Genomic DNA, 24,018 nt, shown 5'->3' with positions numbered 1-24,018 from the left:
GATCATAGAAATAGAAAAAAAAAGCTTATGCTGCATTTTCTTTGTGTTTTTCCTCATTCCTTCACACTTTAAGAGTTGCATCAGTTATGAACAGTTTCCATTTTCATTGTAGCATAATGTCTGAATCTGTAGCTGCTGTGTGTGGTTGTTGGGGATCTTGTATGTTTACTCTCAATGGAATTTAGAGTAAGTGTGAGATGTCCTCTGTGGCCCCTCCCTTCTGTTTTAACTGAGCTAGGATTTGGAGGGGAGGACTCTGGGTAAAATTACATCAACCGGGTGACAGGTAAACTACACAGTGTCCCTACAGCAGCAGGTGCACTGCATCTTTGTTGTCATCATATGGTCATAATAATAAAAATATAGGGCCTAATTAACTAAACCAAATAAAGCCTATTAAACTGCACATGCATAGTAATATGTTGAGCATTTGGTTGGTGTGACATTTTGTGGGTGATCCTCTCAGAGAAATTGCATGAATGAAAATAGGTGCAAACAGCAGTATTTAAAGGAGACATATTCTGCCCCTTTTCCACAAATTAAAATAGTTCCCAGGTATCTTAAAGACATGTCTGTGACATGCTTTGGTCAAAATACCCCAAGGATCAAACATCACAGCTCTTTTCATCCTCTCAAAACAGCCCTGTTCAGAACGGCTGGTTTCAGTGCCTGTCCCTTTAAATGCAAATGAGCCACTGCTTGCCCCAATATTATTAAAAAACAATATTAAAAAGACAAATACATCTGATTGACAAGAGCTGTGATACTGTTTACACAGAGAAGGTGGTAAACTTTTCAAGTAAAGGCATGGACTGTTTGTCCACCTCAGGGTGCAACTGTCTGTCTTTACAGCTTGAGCACTTGGTGTGGAAGTTAGTATGCACAGACTATTCTCAGTGGATTTAACTCTTTCAGTGCAGTACAGTGCATGTGTCAACCTGTCCCTTTTCTTTAAGACAAAATATACCCAGGTAGGGGTGGGATTATCCAAATTCAAAATCGTATTACACCAACTAAGGGAACAGCTCCTAAAACCACATGGATGTTAAGGGAGCCTTCAAATTACAGTTTTTTGTTTTTTTTGGCAATTCTCACATTTTGGGGGCCGGAAGGCAAGACAAACACCCAAATATAGGCTATGTTAAAGAGCCTTCAAATAGTGATATTTCCATAATATGTCCCCTTTAAATGAGGGTTATCATGAAAGTGTACCACGTGGGCACAGTCCAAACCAAAACCTTAATTGTCTGTCTCTTTCACATGGTTCCTAGAAACTGTTTGAAAAAGGACAGAAACCAGGCCCATACAGTAGACTGAGAGTAATGAAGCATTTTGGTTTGGTTAGGTTTAGAAAATAGATAATGACGTGGTTGAGGTTGTTGTATGGTCATAGAGAACAGAGACAACATAAGCTGCCACATGGGGATCAAACACTGCTAACCCTGTGACGTGGACATCACTATAGTCTTCAGTTGCTCCTGTCACAATTACCACGACTGCTAGATGTTGCCTAGCAGCACAACGTATCTATGGGTCATAATAAGCTTCTGTATGATGACCTATCAGCTTCGTTTTTACAGTCTTGGTGAATAGCTGTGAAAATAAGACAATTTGTTTTAATGATAATGTAAATACATATAAAGTAACGTTCAAGACATTCTCTCTGTTATGTCTTTATATGGAACCTGTAAAACTTAATGTTACTTAATGTTAGTTTGACATAAGCACATATTTATTTTATGTAGTAATGCAATATATCATAAATGACTTATTTCAGTCCACTCTCCTCTTCTCATTAAACTCAAAGTCTCCTCTAGAACACTCTCTCCAGTTCGTGATTTCACAGTTAAGCCAACTAGGACGATGCTCAGTATCATTTGAGCGCCGTCCACATCAAACCAAAACAAACAGTGGATCAAAAGGCAGATACATGTTCTAGCTCTTCTTCAATTTAATGAAATTTCCAAGGTGTAGTGAAAATGAAGCACAGCGTACATAAACAGAGAATGATCTAGATTGCTGCACTGAGCATTAATTGAAGAACATCTGTAATGAACACATACTTGACCCTGATAGGATCTCTCCATGCAACCAGCCTGAGCGCGATCTGGATATAAAAGTTGGTATTCTGTTATTTTTGCTGAAGCTGATTCCCATAGCTTCTGGTATGTCAGCTGAAACCTTTAAAAATATGACCCTCTGTGCCATGTTGTACTTGGCCTTTGGAATAGGCAGCATTTAGGAGACATTTGGAGGCAACGGTTGATGGATTCTCTGATCTGTGCTTTAATGAAGAACATATCTACGAGAAGCTGAAGCTGGAATCACAGCAGCAGATAGTGAGGCTTACGCTCAGCCTCACTGTGCCTGTGCATGAAGCACACCACCGCAGTGAGTCTCTGCTCCTGTGGACAAATGTGTTTCCATCAACAGCAGAATACAGATACCGTGGGCTGATACAGTAAGAAGCTGCACTAATCAGTACTTCAATGTTAATGATGGAATAAAATAACCATATAAAAACATGTCCTGTTTAATAAGTTGAGGGCTGGAATACTGTATTAAATTGTTTGGAGGACTACCATGGGCACTTTTTCTTTTCTTTTTTTTTCTTTATTTACCACAGAATGTACAATAGATGGAAGCCCTAGTGGATGGCACTGCATTGTTCTGCAAGCAGTGGGGGATGGTAAAGGCCATTTTTGGGATGTATTTAACAGCTCAAACAGCTCAGAGTGTGCATGAGTACTGTAACAGTCACATTTGGAAGAAGTCCTTAGTGATGAGGAGCTACAGTATACAACCAATACAAACACAATGACCATCTGATCTGTACTGAGACTGTTGTTGTTCTGTCACCTGCGGCATTACGACACAAACGCGCCCCGTAACCCGTAATCTCTTGTTTATGACAGATAAGACTACACAAATAACGTAACGAAAATATGATTTAAAAAAAACATTATCCGCCGCTCCATGGATTGCTTTCTCGCTGGCTTCATTGAAAACAAATGTACATGGAGGAGAGGAGGGTTAGCAACACAAAACAAAAGTGACCGAACTTACATAGTTCCCCTTTAAGTTTTACATTTCCATTCTGAAACCAAGTTTTGAATAATGTATGTAATAATCATTTGATTTAGTCTAGTTTGTAGCTGTTTTATCCTTGTCTGTATTGGCTTTGTCTTTTTGTGCTTTTCTTTTGCTTAGTTGGCCTTGCCTGTTTCATTGCTATTATTATTATATTATAGTCTTTTTTCTATACTTGATTTTATTATTGTAAAGTGTATTGAGACGATGTACCATGGGGATTTTGCACTTTAAATAAACTGTCTGATTGATTGATAGAGGAAGCAAACTCAAGTCAGCGACCTCCATACTGTCCACACATAATTGGGGTAAAACATTGGTTTCACTCTGGCTTCAGCTGCTGCTCCTGACAGAGCTGGTAACCACCTCTGAACAGACATGTTTGGCTTATTAATGTAACTTAATTTTCCTGTATGACCAGTAGGTGGTCCCTTGGTTCTCCCATTCCTTCTTTTCCTATCCCAGTTCAGTTGCCAGCGATACAAGCATTATAGGCGTATCATTAGTAATAATACAAGTGGATGATTCTGCTGTCGACATTTATTGAGCTTTCCCTAAAATGCGGCCCAGTCTTTTAACCTGGTTGCTCTACATCAATTTACTTCTTCTTTCATGTTGCTTTTTAGCAGATGCACTTTGTATTTCTGCGTGGTCTGGTCCACAAAACAAAAGGTCTAACAAAAAACGGATGTTTCCCAAAACTGTGTTTTCTTCATCTTTTATTTCCCCACACCTGTTAAAGGTTTGGCTCTCACAGAATTCAGAAATTTGAAATGAATAACACCTCAAAAACGCTTCTTTGCAAGCTCTTCTGAGGCCTCTAACAGAGAAGAAAAGAACTCAAACAGGCCCACATACCGGGAGGGAAGTAGTAAAGTAAATTACATTATAATTTATGGAAAATTTGCTGTTTGTGTGGAGATTCTTTGCTGTCCATCAGTGCTCTGATCTGCTCATAAACACAGCATATGTGTCCTGAGTATGCCCGTCCTTCAGGTCTTATAAATGTTTCTGCTCTGATCTGAGCCAGTGTTGTCCCGTCCATTGTGCGCTCACCGAGTACAACCCACTGTGTGTTTCCATCATCTGCAGCATGGCCCTAATCACAACCAGGTGCCTCCCATTCAAATTAACATGTGGTTCTAACTTTCCCCCTATTTTGACAAATGCATACCTGGGTTGCTGACTAGTAAAACCATAAAATGAATTCTTCTTTTTTATTATTCACAACACATGAGGACGGTTGGGAGAGCAAGGTGGAACCGAGCTGAGAATGATTTCACCTTGCATGCAACCCTCCTCTGCTGGTATTGTGTACCTTGATACATGACTGGGATCACAATTATTCGAAGCAGGACCTATTGTACTTGGCTGATCCATTTTTTTCTCATTTGTTCATTATTTGAGTTATCGGTTGCATTTGCAGGGCGCAGCAACACACGAGCAGAAAAGAGTTAATGTGATATTTTCATGATCTGTGATTGCAGTTAAACAGATGAGTTCCTGTGTATAAAGAAAAAGTTCTGTGTTTTGCACAACAGCTGCAAATGGCACCAAGAGGTGAAAAGTTTGACAGAAATATAAAAGAACAAGAGTATATTCTTATGAATCAAGCCAGGTTAAGATGTTACAGCATCATTCATGAAGTCATAAGTAAAGGCTCTAGTCTTGGCTTGGTCCTGACTTAAGTTCCATATCACATCCCAAGTCAGGATAGGTAAATCCAGAGTTTAGAGGCAAGCCCCGAGTCAAAACCTGAGTCAAGACAGTTAAGTCATCAGGATACGTAAATCCAGAGTCAAGTCCCAGGTCAGAACAGGTAAGTTCCAAATAAAATCCAAATACAGGACAGTTTAGTCCAGAGTCAAGATTGTTAAATCCTCTGTCAGGTCTCAGGTCAGAACAGGAAAGTCCTGATTCAAGTCCCATTGCAGGTATAAACTTTGTATCCGCCACAGTTCACCAAGTCCACTCTGACTACTTTTCAGTAGTTACTAGTTTCAAGTACAGAAGTCCTTCCTGTAAATGTGAAGTGTCAACTGCAAAGTAAACAATTAAATTACATTTAAAGCAGAAGTAAGTGATATATTTGTGTTAATAGAAGTCTTAAATAGTTATATCTTCCGACAGCAATCACTTACATAGAGTGTTTGGACTGAAACACGGGTCTGTCAGTCACTCTGCTCTGCTCTGAGTCGAGGAGAAAACATTTATCGTATCCTACAGTTTTTATCCAATGAGGAGAGAGAACGGCATGCAGGGCTGTGTGTGCAGCCAAGGAACGCCGTGAATGTGGCGACGTAGGGACGAGGACTGTTATGGTGCGTTCAAGGAAACTCGTATTTTTCCGACCGTGAAGTCGTACCAGTTCGATCTGGTACGAGTTCACTGGTCGGAAGTTATGAGTGGCCGTTATAGTGACTTTCACAGGTAAAACAGGTCGGAGAAACACGAGTGGGTTGCCTGGAACGCTACAAAGTCGTAAGTTGTGACTTGAAGCTGTAATTTACGATTTCAAAAGCCTGCCTGGAACGCAGCATTAGTGAAAACGACCGGACCACTTACTTCTGCTTTAATTAGGGTATGCATACATGGAACTGACATTACACTTATGGTGCATTACAAGGTGGAACTGCAGCACAAGTGCAGTCTATATGACAGGGTTCATTTACTCTGCTTTTCACGCCTAAACCAAGAAATCTGAACGCATTAGGCAAAGATTTCTAAACACAGAACCAAAGCATTCACATGTGGATTTTCTTTCCCCCGCTATACCGGCTGCAGAAAGTCTCCGTACCTCAAAACACTTTAATTTTGACAAACACAGGCCGAGCAGTCAGCCTGTACTGAGCCACTGTCTGAGCTGACAAAAAACACTTCAGTTAAGTCATTCTTAATCAAAAATGTAAGATCCTGATTCCTACTGTTTTAGTAAATATATCAAACATCTGCTAACATCATAATAAATACAGTATATGAATGAAAGTGCAACTGACAACTAGCTGATCTTTGACCTGTGTGGTCCTAGAGGTCTTAACGCTGTCTTTTTTCATTTTAATAATAATAATACAATGGATAATTTAATAGTAATTTAATTCAGTAGCTCTGCTTTATATTAAAGACAGAGATCTTGCTTGATATTTGATCTGTTTAGTTTGCACATTAGTCTTGTGATAATTAGTCTCATTAAACCGGCGCCAATATGTCAAGTCAGTTAGAACGACGTTTCATTGCGGCAGCTCCACTTTGTCTTTGTTTTAGTCTTTTGCATTCAAATCAAAACGGCATGTGGCAGCTCCGAGTGGTGCCAATGAAAGCACAGGGAGATGACGAACAGCCATGGGAAGTGCTGATGATGACAGACCAGTGTGCAGAAAATTACATGATGGACTAAGATGTCTCTTTTATTGATATTTATGTGCAGATGTCAGACAAAGTTATTAAAAGCCCTGAAGGGGGTTGTAAAAAAAAACAGTGTCTCTTTTCTGCAGAGTCAAGCAGGAATCTATGGCACTGACCCTCTCCGGCATCCATTCACATAAATGCCATACATGTGATCGATATCTGAGAGCGACCTGACCTGTCTTCCCTCACTTCCTTTCTCTCTGGTCTGGAATGTGCTACCACACCTGCATCTGAGCCGTGAGCCGGATCAGAGCTGTATATTGTGTTACTGTTTTCATTTCTACCGTGAGGATTTCTCCCCTTGGTAAAAATTCACCGCCCAAAGCTCTTGTATCCACAATACAACACCTGGAAAAAGAAACTCTTCATTAATCTCCGCAGCCCTTAAGAATCTGTGGTTTTAAGCACTCCTGTTTCCAAACCACATGTGAGGCGGCACAGCGGCTGCTCAGCAGAGCCTTTGTTTTAGAATAACTCTGGGTTATTTTCAGGTCATTGTGGACGAGTGCTTTCTTAATTGAATTTCTAAACGTTTTGTTTAATATGCCACCGTTAACGGGCTCTAAAAATAGCCCCGTGGATGCAATGAGCTCATCTTTTCCGGAGTAGTGGAGAGAGAGATAATCCGAGGCTGCTCCTTATCTCTGTGAATAACAACTGATGAATGAATAATTACAGAGAAACACAGATTAGATCCTACCACTGATTACTCATCCCTGAGAATATAAAGTCCATGTGATAAACTGTATAGACTATTTCCAGAGAAGCTTTTAAAACTGTTACAACAAACAGGGCTGGTATCTGTGGTGACAGATGATAGAGGGCACTCCTTTAATTGCTTGCCTTCGTGTTGACTCTAACAAATAATGAAAACCCTGAACAGAAGCCTCGGAGGTAAGCCCTTTAACTCCCTCTATATTACATTTGTCCTTGCTCATATCCACAGCGCATATTAGCGACAATCACGGAAAGTTTAATAGCTGCCCAGCTGAGTTTTTGTTTCCAGTGGACAGTAGCTTCAAATCTGAAAATCCCTCTCATAATAATAGAAGCCATGAAATCATAATAACATCTATTTCCCCACATGTGAGTCAGCTGACAAGATCGTACCATGTCATTTCTCTGGCTGCCTAAATATGGATCCATGTGTTTGATATTAAACACACAATCACATTGATGAATTGTGTGTAAATATACAAATCATGCAGTTGTTTCTGAAATAAATGATTAAAACTCAAGTTGTTGTTGTTTTTTCTCCCCACAGTAGACACAGAACCTCACCTTTTATGTATTTTCACAAGACTACACATGCTATAGTAGCTAATTAGCTAAGATAGGGTTACTACCTAAACATCACAGGAGACACTATTACTACACATGTCAAAGTGACAGGAGATCGTTCACTGGGAGCTTCTCTTGGCGGACCGACCCTTTACACAGGCTGTAGTAATGAGTGGGCTGCTCCATTGTTGCCAACTGTGTGGGCCCTGTCATTCAAATAGGCCACACCCTCAATCAAAAGTTGTTTTACTCTTGTTTCATTCTTGAGCTAAGCTAAGTCACAACAAGTAAAACTGTGAAGCTAAATAAAATACATTTAAGTTCAACAGCACAATATAGTAAAACTTCATGACACAGTCAGACTAGTGGACATTAGAGGAACTGCATTTTTTTGAACTTCTCGGCTGGCTTCATTTTTCAGCGCTGGAGGTCGAAACTCAAGGTCGACAAAGTTGGTTGATTCAGAACAACTGTGGCTTTTCTGTTGTAATATCTAACAACTGGATACATTAAATAGCAGTTGTCAGGCTTGTCTGCTTAAAAAAGGGACAGCTGATTTCATGTACTGTATGATCACATGCTGACAAGGTTGATTTGGCCAAATAAAAAAGTTGCAAAGATAAAGCAACTTTATAAGTATAAACAAATACTAATAAACAATGTGACTGACTGAAAAATGAGGGGAACGACTGGTGACAACACCAAATTATAAAGAGTCTCTATCTAATTCATGAAAAGGAAACTTCAAAAAAAGTGTCACTGGTTGGATACTGGTTTTAAAACAATTTCTGTAATGAAATAAAAATGATAGTTAATTTCATAAATACTTTTTATTTTATTTTATTATTTTTCTCTTGTCTTATTTTGCTTTAATTGAACGTCGCCCATAAAACAACTGAACTGTCAAGGTATAGTGTATATATATCTGGTCCTCTTCTTATTGGGTGACATTTTTCTAAGTCTGGGGTGGTCCAGTCTGGAGTGGTTAAGAGCAGTGACTGCTTTGTTGTGACATCACAAAGTCACAGGAAGTCCTGGCGGCTGGTTTTCAGGCTCAGTTTCTGAATACAGGCTGTGTGCATTTTTCTGTGGACTGAAGCTTTGATACTTTCACAGTATTAATATAGAACCTAGAGCTGCTTTATAATCACACTACACATGGACATCTACCTTTATACTGTATGGAGCTTTAACACAAACATCTACCTTTATAATAGAAGTAGAGTTCTAATTATTGAACCCTTAGACTCCAGAACAACCCAGAGAGATGATGTTCAGTGAAACGCATTTTGGGAGGTGGAGAGCAGCCGGGTTTGTCATCACAGATCTCAGTGGTGACCTCATCGCCTTAATTACTTGTCAGGGATCGAGAGCAGGAACAAGAACACACACACTCTCAGATATATCAACATGACCAGTCTTTACATCACTGAAGGTGCCCGTGACTAAGACTTGCTTGCACTCCACACAAGGGCCTGCCATCTCTGCGCACTACAACAGCAGTGGCTTGTATTTATATTAGCTGCGGAGCAATTTTAACTGTACATTCCAGATAGGTGAACAAGACTTGGCCCAGGCAGATAAATATTTCACAGCTTACAAAAAAAAAGAAAAAAAGAAATCAGCGATCAATGTCCAGTCAACAGAGCACTTGGCATCAGGACGTACGAAGCATTTTTGCAACAAAGGTAACAAAGACTTATTTATGTGTCTGAGCTCACAGAACCCCAGTATACCTTTCAATAAGTTTTACTGTAGTATAACTAAATATGAAACCAATTACAAACTTGGGCAGGCACTACAAACACAGTCCCTGGTTTTATATTTTTTTCAGCCATCCCCTTTATTTATTTCATGTTCTCCCATTTGGTTTTTCATCACGTCCCACAGGCTGGTTTGATAAATAATAAATCTGTTTACTGCCCGTGTGTGGACTGAGGTCATATTTGCCCTCAGAAATGTTCTATCCATCAACTGATTCTCGTCCCGGGCTCTGTTGCTCTCGGCTTGAATGATGAATGAACATGTGAGTAATTTCACGCATGAATTAGGAGCTAAAAACAACAGGAGGAAAAAATGCATCGGCACACATTCCACCTGTTCTCTCTCACACACACACACGCACGCACACACACATAAAGAAAAAAGAGAAAATGGAAAAAAAAAGAAATGCTGTTTTTTGTTTTATACTGATGGTGGTTCAGATAAAACCTCTGGCAGATCTGCAGAACACTTTTGATAATGAGGATTGCTAAGTGCTATTTACAGAACAGGCCGTTCTTATCATGTCCAAAGTAATATGTGTTCATTACATTCACTTCAAATATTTTCTCCGCTGAACTAAAAGTTCAAATTATAACCATAGGCGCAGAGTTAAGGTTGTTGCACAATGTATGATTGTCCATAATCAGAAAGCTAAGTTAATTTCCTCTGATGAAAACGAATCAGTCAGCGGCGGGCCACAGCGCTGCATAAACAGGCACGCCGACGTTAAACTGCATGAAATGATGAAGTGTTGGGCTGATCATGTCTATCAGTATTACTGACTAATCTCCTCCAGATGAGAGTAATCTCCCCGACTCCAGCCACCATCAAATCAGTGTGGAATCCACTCCACTCGCAGGGGGAAAAGGTGCTGCACGAAAAAGCCAGACTGGAGCAATAAGCGCTGTTTTTACTACAGGTGTTGGAGACTCCTGAGCTGCCAAACAACCTCCCTTTACCCACCCGGACCTCTGCTCCGCTCTGCTTTGACTACATCAGAGGAGTGTTGCCTAGAGTTGTGTCAGGTCAGACCGGTGCCGGGGAGCCACCATCAGCCGAGTAACCGGAACGCTACCCAGTCGGCTCTCTGATCTGAGGCCAGTGAAGTCTGATTGCATGTTTACTGTGCTTTGTTCATTTAAAAAAAATTGTTTTGTAACAAAAAGGCAATCGCGGGTCTAATCAATCAGGGACCATTCAATGGTTTAAAGGTTCAGTGTGTAATAATTGGCAAGGTTTATTGGTAAAATCTGAATATACTACCCATTAATATATAAGTGTATAATCGCTATAAAATAAAACTTGTTTGGTTTTCGTAGCCTTATAATTATTCTTTTATATATACATATAGCAAGGGTCATGCTTTAGAGCAGTGGTTCTCAAAGTGGGGTCCAGGGACCACCAGAGGTCCCTGAGTGGGTTCAAGGGGGTCGGAAGTTTACCACTCTTTTCCAGGAATATTAGGCCTACTTTTTTTACAGAAATTTCTCTAAATTTTTCCAGAGAAGAAAGTGGATTCCCGCACACTGGATAACTTGCTTCTGAGAATATTTATTGCAACGTTTCGGTCTAAATGACCTTCATCAGGCAAACATCTAAATCTCATCTAAATTTTTCCAAAAATTCCCGCCATTGGCCCTAATTTGGACATACATTGAAAAAATAACGTTATTCGGTCTCAGACAGGAGGGGTGAGCATGAGCAAGTGAGTGAGCACTGTAATCTAGAATCTGAACCCTAATCACGGTTTCCCCCCCATTTTACACAATGGACCTTTAAAACCAAGGATTAAAGGGTAAATACGTGTCTGTGCTGCAGCACGTTAATAAAGATGAACGGCTCCGAAACTGGACACCAACATGAAAAATGATTCATTTCAACAGCAGCGGGTGTTCAGTGTAAGTGGGCAGCACTGCACTATAAACATTTATTATGGCTCACATGTGTTAATGATGCCATCATGTGGACTCTCTCAAAGGAAGCGTTAGGGATCTTATAGAGTGGACCCGGATCGCCACTTCCAGAGGGAGCTGAGGCTGAAGCTGCGTGGCTCTGAGGAGCTGCAGCGCTCAGGATCAGGATCGTCTGCCTGAAGCAGCACAGAGAGAAAACATCACCGTGATGAGACACCAGCTCTCCACATTCGCTCCTGGCAACGGGCCAAACCTGAACCTCCTCTGTGCTCAGTGTGAACTCACTTTCTGTCCCTGTCCCAAAGTCCTCATCGCGCTCTCTCTCTCTCTCTCACACACAGACTCACACACCCCCACACGAATACACACCCTTATCCTAAGCTTGACCTAACCCTACTCCAAACCACGACCCAAAAAAAAAAAAAAAAAAACATCAGCCTTTTCCCAACTGAGGACACAGCATCTGTCCCCAGCTGGACAAACCGTCTGTATCCTGAGCCCTAGTCCTAAATGTGACCAGTGACCACACTTGACGGAAATGTGTGTTTCTGCATTTTCGTGTGTGTGCAGAAAATGCAGAAACGCACATTTCCGTCAAGTGTATCATAATCTATCCAGCTACTGCTGCTGTTCATACCATGTCATTCTCCCAGCCCCCACCTGTAGACTCTCAGTCTACATATTATCCATAACCCACCCCCAACATGTCATGGAATGAACATCATTCCTGTTTAGAGTAACAAAGGTCTGGAAGAGCTTTCATCTTTATAATACTGTTCTTGTGTTTTTTATAGTGTATGGTGGATAGTGTATTGTAAGTGTCTCTATGCTTCAAGACTAAATTATTCAATGACACTATAAATCTTGTTTTAGCGTGGTGGTAGCGATTTCAGTTTACATTTATTATTATGCATTTGGTTCATACATTTCATATGACTATTTTTTCTAAATTGCAATTAGTTGAAAAATAATAAAAGTCATTTTGTGGGTTCAGGGGTTGAACTTGATGTCAAGGGGAGGGCCCAAAGAATGTGAGATGTGTATTTATTTAACATGTTTACATTAAAACCACATGTTGCTTATCATTTAAATTTAATAGAGGTGTTGGCTTAGGTCTGAACATGACATTGTGTTACTGTATCTGTAAGCAGTAAATGAGGAACGTCCCACTGTGTCAGTAACAGTCTTATCTCATGTGTTTGGAGTCTGTCGTCTGGTCTTTGGCAGGAACGGGAGTTGTTTTATGTCCCTCACCCCCCCACCCTCACCTCTACCGTCTGATCTCAACAATAAGAGAATAAAAACAACTGCTGAATTTGAGGAGATTCCAGTTTATGTTCATCTGCCTCTTCAATTACTCTCACTCCTGCGCCTCGAACATGACATCATGGAAAACTCTGGAAGGTCCAGGAGTGCGGGGGGAAACGCTGCGCTGCTCTCACTGTTCTGAGAGTCCACAGGGATACATCCGTCTAAAAATACCGATTTAAATCACATACTTTCACCTTCAGCCCTGTGATGCCGGTGGCATTTAAGCCAGGTTGATTTAGGCTGCGAGGCTGAGCGTGGATTAATCATCAGATGGATTCAATAAAATGTTCAAACAAGCCTGTTTTATCTGGCCGGGGGACTTTATTGGAGAAGACATGTGACTTACGCAGTACCTGTTTACCTGCTGTGCTGTGTGTACGCAGGCTCAGAAAACACATGATTTGGTCTTAGAATATAAATATTTTCTGAAGTTTCTATCGATAAAAAGAATTACTATAAAAAACAATAGTGTTCATATAAAACTGAGATAAGCTTCTTTGTGTTTTACTCTGCTTTTTTAATAAAAAATGATTTAAGTGACTCCATCAGTCATGTGAGAGCTGCCATTAGTGCCCCTCACACTGTCAATGTTTAGCTTTCAGTCTGAGCGATAAGCACTTGTTTATATGCTTGGTAATGGAAGTTGTTCATACGTACAGAGCTTGATCTGATCGTTAATGATCAGACATAAACTTGGATTTCTAAATTTTTCAAAGCTGACTTGCGAGACTTTTTAAATGTGAACAGAAAACATGAACTCATTCTCCCACGAAAACCAGAGGAGCACATCATCCCTAACACACAGGAAACTCACTTTTCCCTTCTGTTGAGTAGTGAGGATTATCAAAGTCAAATAGAGTCAAATATCCTTATATACGTTACAATAATATAACAATGTCATTATTTTTGATGGATTTTGTGTTTTAACTTGTTCTTGCGTGGGTGTGTTTGACATAATTATAGTATTTATAGGTTTCAGATATTTCAGGGAATGTTTATTTGTCATGTTATCTGGTGAGCTGCAATGTACAGTAAGTAAGATCATCCTGAATATCAACCACTGATCAACTTTTAAAAATCTTTTACCCATATTTTTCTTAATTTGAGCCGAATGGGTCAGTTGAGATATTTGTGTATACTTAAAATAAATAAAACATTTTCTAAGGAGGTAAAATTGTTGGACATTGTTAGCGCCATACTGACCCAATCAAAAAATCTGATCATTACCTTTTTATTTTGTTCTGAAAGTGAAATGCCAAAGATGATCATTGTATTATCATAATATATAAAGATAGTACTTCATTCATTCATTCTTAAAGCAAGTTGCCTCTGGTTTTAATGTTACAGTGAAATAAGCTGTATATACAGTAAATGTGATTTCTAGAAGACAATGACATCATGTTTTTCCAGCTGAGACTCGCCCACAAAAATAATAGAATTAAAAAAAACAATCAAATTAAATACAGATATCTCTCAAATGAAACAACCAAATCTCACCCACTCTCTCCTTTAAGTGATACTGTGCAGCTGTCTGTAGCCACAGCACATGGCAGCAAACCATGATTACAATCATATGATCAGCGCTCAGCCAATCATATCAGAGCTCATCATTGTTTTGACTTGAAGGTCGACGAACAAATCAAACCCCTGACAGCGTCTGACGGGCCAAGTTAGTAAGATGAGAATAAGCAGGATCATTTAAACTGGCAAACGCCATGTTAGCTTGGATCAGTTAAGCTAAGTCTCAGGAACAGAGCTCTGTGGTAAAATGAAAAGAAAATAAATATAATCAGGGGCTCACCGTTGTTGCCCTCTGCCGATGGAGGCTGCTTCTTCACCAGGTGGTTCCTCGTCTCCGTCTCCGTCGGCCGTTTGGCGTCTCCGTGACCCTGCGAGGCCCTCTGCGGGTGTCCGGGACGCTGCCTGTCCACTGGGCCGCCGCCGCCGCCTCCGCACGCCTCAGAGCATTTCACCGCGTTCATGGCTCAAGTGTCACTCCCCGCTGGACGACATCGTCTGTTCGGGTCACCACAACTTCCCTTTTGGAGGAGAGAAGGATGATTAGAGAGCGGGCTGTGTGCACATTACAGAGGGAGCACTTGACTCCGACTGCTGCCTTCGGTCAGCTGTAACAGTTTGAGAGCCGGAGTTAATTGAGTTTGAACGAGCATGAAAGACACAGCAAACAGCTATTTGAATGTTTGCATTTGGAAAGACCTGCGTGGTGCCGGGAGCTGGAGGGAGGCCCATGTTAGTGTTTGCAGAATACAACACGAGTCCCAAGATTTTGTATTGTTTCTCTTCGGAGCTCCATCTCGGCTCGGGCAGACGGCGCAGCGCGTGTCTGTTTGTTTACAGAGCTTTAAGCCCACTTTCAGCCTCGCTGATGCATCCCTACATCGGGCCACCGCTATCCTCCGCCGCTGCCAACTTATCAATTTACACCATTTACAAAGAGCAGGCCTTCCTGCCTCCTGAACAAATATTAAACACGTCCACTCTGTGGATTCAGTAGCTTTGGAGAACCCCCACAAGGTGCCGATGTGAAAAATGAGCCTCTTAATCAGGTCCCAGAGAAGCCAATTCTTCTTCGCAGGCCGTCTACGCTCCGTACACTACATCATCTCCTGAGGCGTGCACCGCAGGGCACCGCAAACATACATTTCTGTTTTCTTTAATAAGCTCTGTTTGGAGAAGCGCTTATACACACAGGATAATAAAACCCTCATAATTGTGTGGAAGTTTCTTTAAAAATGAAAAAGAGACTCTCTCAGTAGTTTAGGGTTAAACTTTAATACAGAATCTTTACAATGATAATACTACAAAGGGTTGAGTTACACTAACTCTAGCTACACACTGAAGACCAGTTTACCTTTATTTTAACAAGTGAATTAAGTTGACTGTCTTTATTATCATCAAGTAGTGGCAGTGTGTGTATAAGTGTGTTTGTGTGTGTGTGTGTGAGAGAGAGCGAGAGAGAGAGATCAAAATCTGAGCAACAGTGATTGGACAGTGATGGTTGAGCGAATACTGCATAGAAACTGACTTTGCTGTTGCAAACCTGATCACATGGTGAACTAACCGATAGACTGCATTGACTTTAGTGTTCACATGACATCCTTAAGGTGTTTCACACCTGTGGGCGTGGCTGAGTGAAGGAGCGACGGAGTTGGAGGAAAAGTACTGAACGGGAGCTGGTGACTGTGAACTGTGACAACTGAAGGGAAGTGGCTTAAGAGTCAGTACTGTATCTACTATGAAGTCAATCTACCAGTCAACCTCAGCCATACTTTACTGCCCCCTTGTCTCTCCTTTACACTGACTCCACTTCCTCCCCAGTTAGACCACATGTAGCATACCATCCACTGCTACACTCAACATGAAGGATAGAATCTGCCAAACTGAGCTGATTCCACAGGCCAATAAGTAGCCTAAGTGTTGCTGACTCAAGATGATTCTCAGTCCACCAAAAATCCAGATCTGGCAGCCACATGTGGGCCAGAGGTGGACCAGCCTCAGCAGGCTCCCTGGGTATCTGCCCGCATTTTGTAATTCTTGGATCCATCAACTGCCAAGTTGACGATGAACCCACAACTAGAATCCAGGTTTCACCACGTCCTTTATGATTATTAAAGGAGACATATTATGGAAATATCACTTTTTGAAGGCTCTTTAACATGTTTCGTTTGTCTTCCCTTCTGCCCCCCAAAATGTGAGAATTGACAAAAACATCTGTAATTTGCAGGCTCCCTCAGTTAAAATCCATGTGGTCTTACCTGGTACCAGTAGAAGGGGTGGGGCGGGGCAAGCAGTGATTCATTTGCATTTAAAGGGACAGGCACTGAAACCAGCCGTTCTGAACAGGGCTGTTTTGAGAGGATGAAAAGAGCTGTGATGTTTGATCCTTGGGGTATTTTGACCAAAGCATGTCACAGACATGTCTTTAAAACACCTGGGAACTATTTTAATATTTGGAATAGGGACATAATATGTCTCCTTTAAACTGTATCTATAGCCAGTGTTTCTAAACCTCCTCGTCATGGCTGCATGACTTGTTAAACCCTCAGTTACCCATGAATGAATTTGAATGAATTCATGTAGTTGGTCCTGGCAGTCCTCTGGGATCTGAGCCTTAAGATGCTGCGTCCACTCAGACCATATCTTGACACACAGATTAGACGCAATGTAGTTGAGCGAACAGACAGGGTTTGCATGCTATACCACACATAAACATCAGACGGGGCAAACAATAACAAAGCGGTGCATTTACCGCCGAAACAAGACAACAGTTCCAGTAAATCATGGTCTGTTAAAAGCCAAGCGGAGACTGGGACTCCTCCGTGGAGCATCAGGAGGAACCTCTTTAATGAAGCCTTAACTGATGGGCCTGGCTTTACAGCCCACCCAGAGACAGATAGGACCCACTCTGGTAATTTATACCACAGTGACAACCCCCACTGGGAGGAGGTGGAGAACGACAGAGAAAAACAAGAGTGGACAAGAATGATGCCCAAGTTCAACTTGATGTTTCACATTAGCTCACGCTGATAGACGTTATCAGTCAATCTGTTCTTTACGACGCAGGAGGAAGGAGGAAAAAAAAGCCCATTTACTAAACAGCTTGAAGGGGAACGTGTGGATGAAAAATGAGAGAAGGAAAACAAGGCTGCGTTCAAAAGAGCCAGGTTATAGTCTGATGCTATCTGAGCAGTGTGGGGTGAATGGTGGCCTGAATCTCTGTGTCAACACAATGAGAGCCAAGACACGCGGCAGATCCATACAGATCAGCCGATAGCCGGCCCCACTTATCGATTCCCAAACGCCGGCCACGGTATCTGCCCTCCTCTCTAATGACTCACAGATTAAGGAGTGACTGGAGAGGTGGACGGCCGCCGGCCTCGGGATGTTTACGACCCCCCTCACCCCCCACTCCATTTTATCTCCTGTATCCTGGAATGCTAATCTTTATTACCTGGCAATGTTTAAGTTATTGGTCACAGGACTGTGGACAGGACAATCGTGTGATGTCACATTCAAAGACACCGTGCTGTAAATGTTTGTTTTTGTTGTTGTCAGGGATGTGTTGGTGTGAAACAAAAATATGTGTAGAGAGATGTTGTCACTTTTTCCATTTTGCCTGTTTTTCAAAGACTCTACTGTCAGTTCATGTGTCTTTTTAAGTGGCAGAGAGCGGGACCATTTGGTACTGGCTGCCACTGTTTTGCGCTGGGAATTTCATTTTCCACATGATGATGATGATGATGATGATGAAGTAGGAGCTTGTGGACATAAAGCTTCGGAAGAACGGAGCTGTTCACGTCCTATCACCTTATAAAAAAAGATAAAAATACAGATTAAAACTTGGTTGCACGCTCTCAAATGTTGGGAAGACACTAAAGGTCAATTTAACCTAAAGATGCATCTTAGATTTCTTCACTCTGGGTTGATATTGTAGCAAATGTGGTGATTAGTTTTGTTTTTGCAATGACAAAACACTTTTTATGGCGCTTTTATCTCAAACCCAGGACTACCATCAGGGGAGTCAAAGGCCCAGATGGCTACATCACATCAAGTCAAGTCATAGTTTATTTATAAAGCACGTTTAAAAATCAACCTCAGTTGACCGAGTGCTGTACAGTTATTAAAATACAATATAGCTAATCATGCACAAATATAATAATAAATAAAACAGTAAAAGGAACAGTTAGTATTGAATTCTAAAGTTAGAGTAAAAGAGTAAGTAAAAGAGCTAAATGCTCTACTAAAAAAACCCTATGCAACAGGTCATGTATTAAATATTGTGATTTCAAGTACAGCGATTGACTTACAATACAACTAATGTCTAATTTTTTTACGAGCAGGCACAAATCTAGTTTAGTCAGAGGTATCAGCAAAACAGAGACCCTAAATACTTCAAGTGAAAGCTGGGTTCATTTGGTAGATTCAACATGTTGCCAGTTTGGAGAGGCAGGAGGAAACACTGGCACATTAGCGGTGTGACCAGAGTGATGAGCTGCCGTGCACACAGCCAGCAGACAAAACCTGACTTAAACACTTGTCTGCTTCACCCAGAATATGTTCAGCTCCTTAACTTCCCATCAAAACAAAGTGGAGTTTAACTCTTCCTGATTCACTCAGCCGACCTGCTGCTGTGGATTAACACAGCGCTCGCTGTAGGTGTGCACAGGAACACCACCGTAGTTCAGTGGTGGAGAAGTCAAGTGTAGTGTGAAACAGTATCAAAGGGAAGTGCTGTTTTGACAGGACGATAACTTAACTAACCCTTTAAGTAATCACACATGGGACAGCTGAGCCTGTGTGCTGTCCATCTCTAACTCATGTTTCACAGTCTTTCAGCCATATCTGATGTGGCAGCTGAGGGAGGGGGCGGAGCTAATGAAAAGGTGGAGGAGGAGGAGACAGGTAGAACAGGGGAGACTAACAATATACACACAGAGACAGCTGTGTATTGACATCCATCAGTGCCTATCATCCAGTATAGCCCTGCTAAACACGTCCCGTGGTATGACTGTTACTTTTACTCACTTTGGTTGTGATGCAGTGAGGAGTATTACCATGTTTCAGAACTGTCTTTAAATCCAATGTTTCATCTGACAAATGCAACAGATGCACAAAGAAAATATGGGGTTATGAGCAGAATTCAATATTAGGGATAGTTTAAAACATGAATGAGGAAAAACTATATTACATGAACAAAAAGTTAGTGGTGGCTCAGTATTAACAAGTTTTTAGTTATCATGGAGGTGGGAATCATCTGCGGAGACCAAAGCAGTTCTTTTGTTTTTTTACACCAGACAGGAAGACTCCGGTGATCATTTGAAGAACTGCAGTTTTTGGTACTTTGAGGTTGCTGCTTGTGAAATACCCATAATAAGATGTGTACGTCCATGTATTGTGTATACAAAAATATTCATAGGACTATCTTTAAGTGTAATTGCGATCATACACAGTGAGGTCCGAAAGTCTGAGACCATATTCCACTTCACTGTATGTGCAGAACATATATTAAATTTATATACGATAGTTGCATAAATATAATGATTTTACATGTTTTTATATGATGTTATTAATTTAAAACACACAATCAACATCTTCATTTTTAGATAATGTCAATGGAAAGCTTAATGTTACATACGAATGCGAATATGAATATGAATGTGAATATGAATGTGAATATGAATGTGAATATGAATACAAAATACTTTATTAATCCCCAAAGGAAAATTCATTAGGTCATATATATATATTTATATACAGTATATACTATAGAAAAAGAATACAGTATCAATAATCTGTATGAGCTCGATATAGATGCCAATATATGGGATTGGTCCAAATTTGAACATATATGCTCAAATATGTTCTTGTATGTACATGGGTCCTCCTTAAACTGCTAATGAAATCTATTACAGTTGGAAACCAGGTGCAGACGTCTGTATCAGTTCCTCAATTCTACTGTAGAATAAAACAGGACAAAAAGTCTTAGCGGGGCCGTAAACCTCCGAGGTTATCTCATCTCATCCCTGTCATGCGACACTGAGGGGAAATATGCAGGAGCTGCTTTTAAATTATATGAACACCAAAGGTGGGCCGCTGGTAGTCGTCCGCTTCCTAATATAGTATACTTATGCAGTATCATTAGACAATTTCTTATGGCATTCATGAGCAACTTTACTGTAACTGAGCATTTGTTTTATTTATCCTGGACTAAGGTTCCAGATTAGAGCGATTCACGGTGAATTATAACATACTTGCTATTTCTGTATTTTTTTGTATTCGGAGCCAGAGATTCACACATTGGGCCTTTACTGGATCTCCTCATCGTCTCTCACCGCCGGGTTATTCATTCGAGTGGTTACATCTGGTATGTTTTCTTCTCTTTTGTCTCTTTCCTGCTTCCCTCACACTCTCCGGGGTTCGCGAGCGACCACCAGCCGAGCTGAAGCTGAGCCAAATTTACAGGAGGCTTTCATGGCCTGTAATATTTATGTTGGGGTTAGTCCAGGATTTCCAACTGATGATTGTGAATTTATGCTACAATCAGTATGGGGGGGGGATCCTCCAGCTGAGCTCATTATGATAATTCCATCTTAATAACATTTGTTTTGCACATTTGGATGGGAGCGCCGTGGCTCTCCTCAGCTTGACTAAAGTGCCTTTAATGATACAGAACCACTTGTTTATGAGCTCAACTGAGCGACACTCTTTACTGGAATGCTTTTATCTTAAAGGCTTTTTTTTCCTCTCCTCCGAGGCTGAACTCTTCCTCACACCGTTTATCGGGCCAAACCGTAATCTCCAATAATTTCAGCATCCTATTCTGTACGACGCATCCTCACGTCTCATGCTGCTTTAATCCAGCAGCATGATAATACTTAGCAGGGTGGAATGTGAGCCCATATCTGTGATGGGTGACATACTGTATTTGAAGAAGACAGAGGTATGCTTTTATCCCGCTGTGAACAGCTACGTGTCCAGTCCGACCTGAGCCTTCACTCACACCGCGGCTCAAACAGGTGGTGTCTCTGGATTTGTTTGAAAGTAAATAAACGGGAGAAAACTGCAGAGGAACCGGCTCTATGTACATGGCGCTTCACTTCAGACAAGTTGTTATTAAATGATTTTTTAACAGAGGATTTGGCAAGATTTAGAACTTTTGCCATTCTATAATAAACAATGGCATGGCCATAATGAAAATATTTACTTAATACTCTAAAGTGACTTATGGCAACTTTGGCCACTAAACAGAGTGTCATGAGTGTTATGGCGTCAGGTGCCACAGTCTGTATAAATACTGCCTGTACACTTGTTTATAGGAAAACCCCCATCTGGCTTCAGCGAGCAGTCAGACACACTGGTGACCCCTGGGATTTTTCAAATGGAAAATATAACAGGACTGTTTGCTGAGCGGGGGGATAGCTGCACACGGCAGTCAACTGTCAAGTGACAGACAAGACAACGTTGTAAAAGACTGCAGGCTCCACGTCCCTGAGCCCAGCCCTTTTTCAACCTGTAAACACAGAGCCAAGCTTTTGAAGAAGTATCCAGAAAAGTCCAGTGGCCTTTTTTTTCCCCCCTCCCTCCCTCCCCATTTACGGGATTTATAAACTATGACAGTGTTACAGAGCCGAGCTAACGTACGCTTCCAGGCAGGCAGCGGCCCAAGGAATGAGCAGAAAGGTCTGCAGAGAGAAGAAGCCGGTGGAAAGAAAGTAAAAAGAGACAACAAAAAGCTGCTCGGCTTATCCGCAAGAATGTAAACAAAACAATAAGACATGAAGATGGAGCGGCTGCACCTCTCCGGCCTCAGCGCAGCCCTGGATTTATGATAGAACGTGGGATTATTAAGCTTATTCATTTGAAACTGCATTAAACAAGCCCAGCATTTTTGTTACTTTTACCTGTTTTATGACCAATGTGGTTTAGTCTGGAAGGCCCCTAAAAGCAGTGGGTGACAGCTGATGCGTACACAGAGCTGCCGTAACTTATGGCAGACAGAGCACTGGAGAAAGTTGAAAGGTCGAATGTTTCAAATAAACAAGGAAGAGGCTGCAGTTACTGTTTCTGTTGCACGCGGTGAAGGAGGGACATGAAAGAACATCAGCAGATAAACGGCTCCGTTTGACGTCCGTCACATGGCTGCAACAGTTTTCATCGACGACGATGATTAATGATGGTGTTTGTTTGTTTTAATACACAAATGTAACAGTTTTATTTTGAAAGCACGGTGGCTCTGAGAGCAAGTTCAGGACACATTTACACAGGTTACCATGGAGTTAAGAATTTTAAGGCAATTAAACCAAAAAATAACTTTAAAAATGTATTGAACCTGCTGGGACACTCGTTATTCAGTATGTTTAACTTCAAAAGTCTGCTGCGGCATTCAAACAACTCCCCACCTGGTTCATCACTTTTTATCGTCCCCTGGAAACACTTCTGTTGTGTTGTGAGGTTTTGCAGCACACACTGTCAAAGTGTGTTGAGCTCTCGGAGCCAAACACACACGCACATGCATACAAACACATAGAAACCTTAGAAATGAAGGTAAATAATATAATTACACTTAAGTCTGTGAGATAATTCTTATTTTAAAACACTATATTCCTCAGGTGAGAGGCTGATAACAGAGCTCATCTGTTTTCCTCCTCACTGTCTTAAAGCAGATGTACAATAAATAAACAATTAAATCAAGCTGTAGAAATCAGTACAAATTGAAAACAACAAGAGTTGGGACAAAACTGCTTTGTATTATTGTTATTTTATGATGAGACGAGATGTAACCTGTTGTTGTTGGTTCAACTCCTGGGGACAAATGGGTGGAGTTTGCAAGTTCTCCAGCTTCCTCCCACGGCCCAAACACATACACATCCAAAGAGCTCTATATGTGGGCCTGTGATAGACTGGTGCCCTGTCCAGAGTGAACCCCACCCTCACCCGAGGACAGCTGGGATTAGCTCCAGCCCCCCTGTGACCCTGTACAGATAAGCAGAACGGACTCAATAGATAGATTTTGAGAGGAACAACACAACATTAGGCCAAGAAAGTCTGGCCCTCACAGCCAATCAGATCCACAGTCTGAGATTTAACAATAAAACAGTAGATCTGACAGGTAAATCTGATCCATGTTTCCCAGTTAAAAACCAAGAAAGAATGAAAGTCAGTGTGATACCTGAAATAGATTCAACAAGCCACCAGTCAGGTGAGGCAGCAGAGGATAGACCACACCGGCAGAGCGATGAGCTGCTGAGCTGGAGGCCAGCAGGAAAAATGGACCTCATTCACCAATGTCTTCTTAAGTTTCTTCTGAAATGTCATCTTAAGAAACTTCCTGAGAGAAGTCTGAAATGTTCGCAGCTGTGTTCTTAAAGTAATGAATCCCATCTACTTGTAAATTGAGAGCGTGTGCCATGTGATCCTAATTAACATGGGAGTAGCATTGGTAAACGTCCAATCAATCACCGTAAAAGAGCTTGATACTGCAGGGCCGTGTGCACACAGAAACCACAGACACCAAGCAAAGAAGGTGAGTTGAGAAAGAAAGTTGAAATGCCAAAACAAAAATCTTCAGCCTGAGCACCGGACTCCAAACATTAGAAGAACTTTAGCAGTAGAAGTGAACAAAAAAACAGATGTTACTGTATATTCAGCAGGGTCAAAACGAGGAGACTCGTCCACCACCACCGACACAAACTCTCCTCCGTCCCTACTCCACTCCTCCTCCAGATCCCTGCAG

The 24,018-nt window shown here is 41.3% G+C and overlaps 1 protein-coding gene across 5 annotated transcripts in view; it reads right to left on the bottom strand.

Moving 5' to 3' along the window:
• myocd (myocardin) overlaps positions 1-24,018 on the bottom strand; it is a 111,254-nt gene that overhangs the window by 49,622 nt on the left and 37,614 nt on the right. For all 5 annotated transcript variants that reach the window (XM_085762009.1, XM_085762005.1, XM_085762006.1 and 2 more), the window contains exon 2: positions 14,566-14,803. In XM_085762009.1, the coding sequence (XP_085618135.1) occupies positions 14,566-14,746 (181 nt within the window). In that variant the 5' untranslated portion in view covers positions 14,747-14,803. The remainder of the gene's footprint in view (positions 1-14,565; positions 14,804-24,018) is intronic.

The sequence above is a fragment of the Trachurus japonicus genome, chromosome 19 (genome assembly GCF_045865225.1).
Source record: "Trachurus japonicus isolate A0001 chromosome 19, Traja_1.0".
NCBI classification, from domain to species: Eukaryota; Metazoa; Chordata; class Actinopteri; order Carangiformes; family Carangidae; genus Trachurus; species Trachurus japonicus.
The sequence above is the reverse complement of the archived record's forward strand: the minus strand, read 5'-3'. Positions and strand labels throughout refer to the sequence as shown.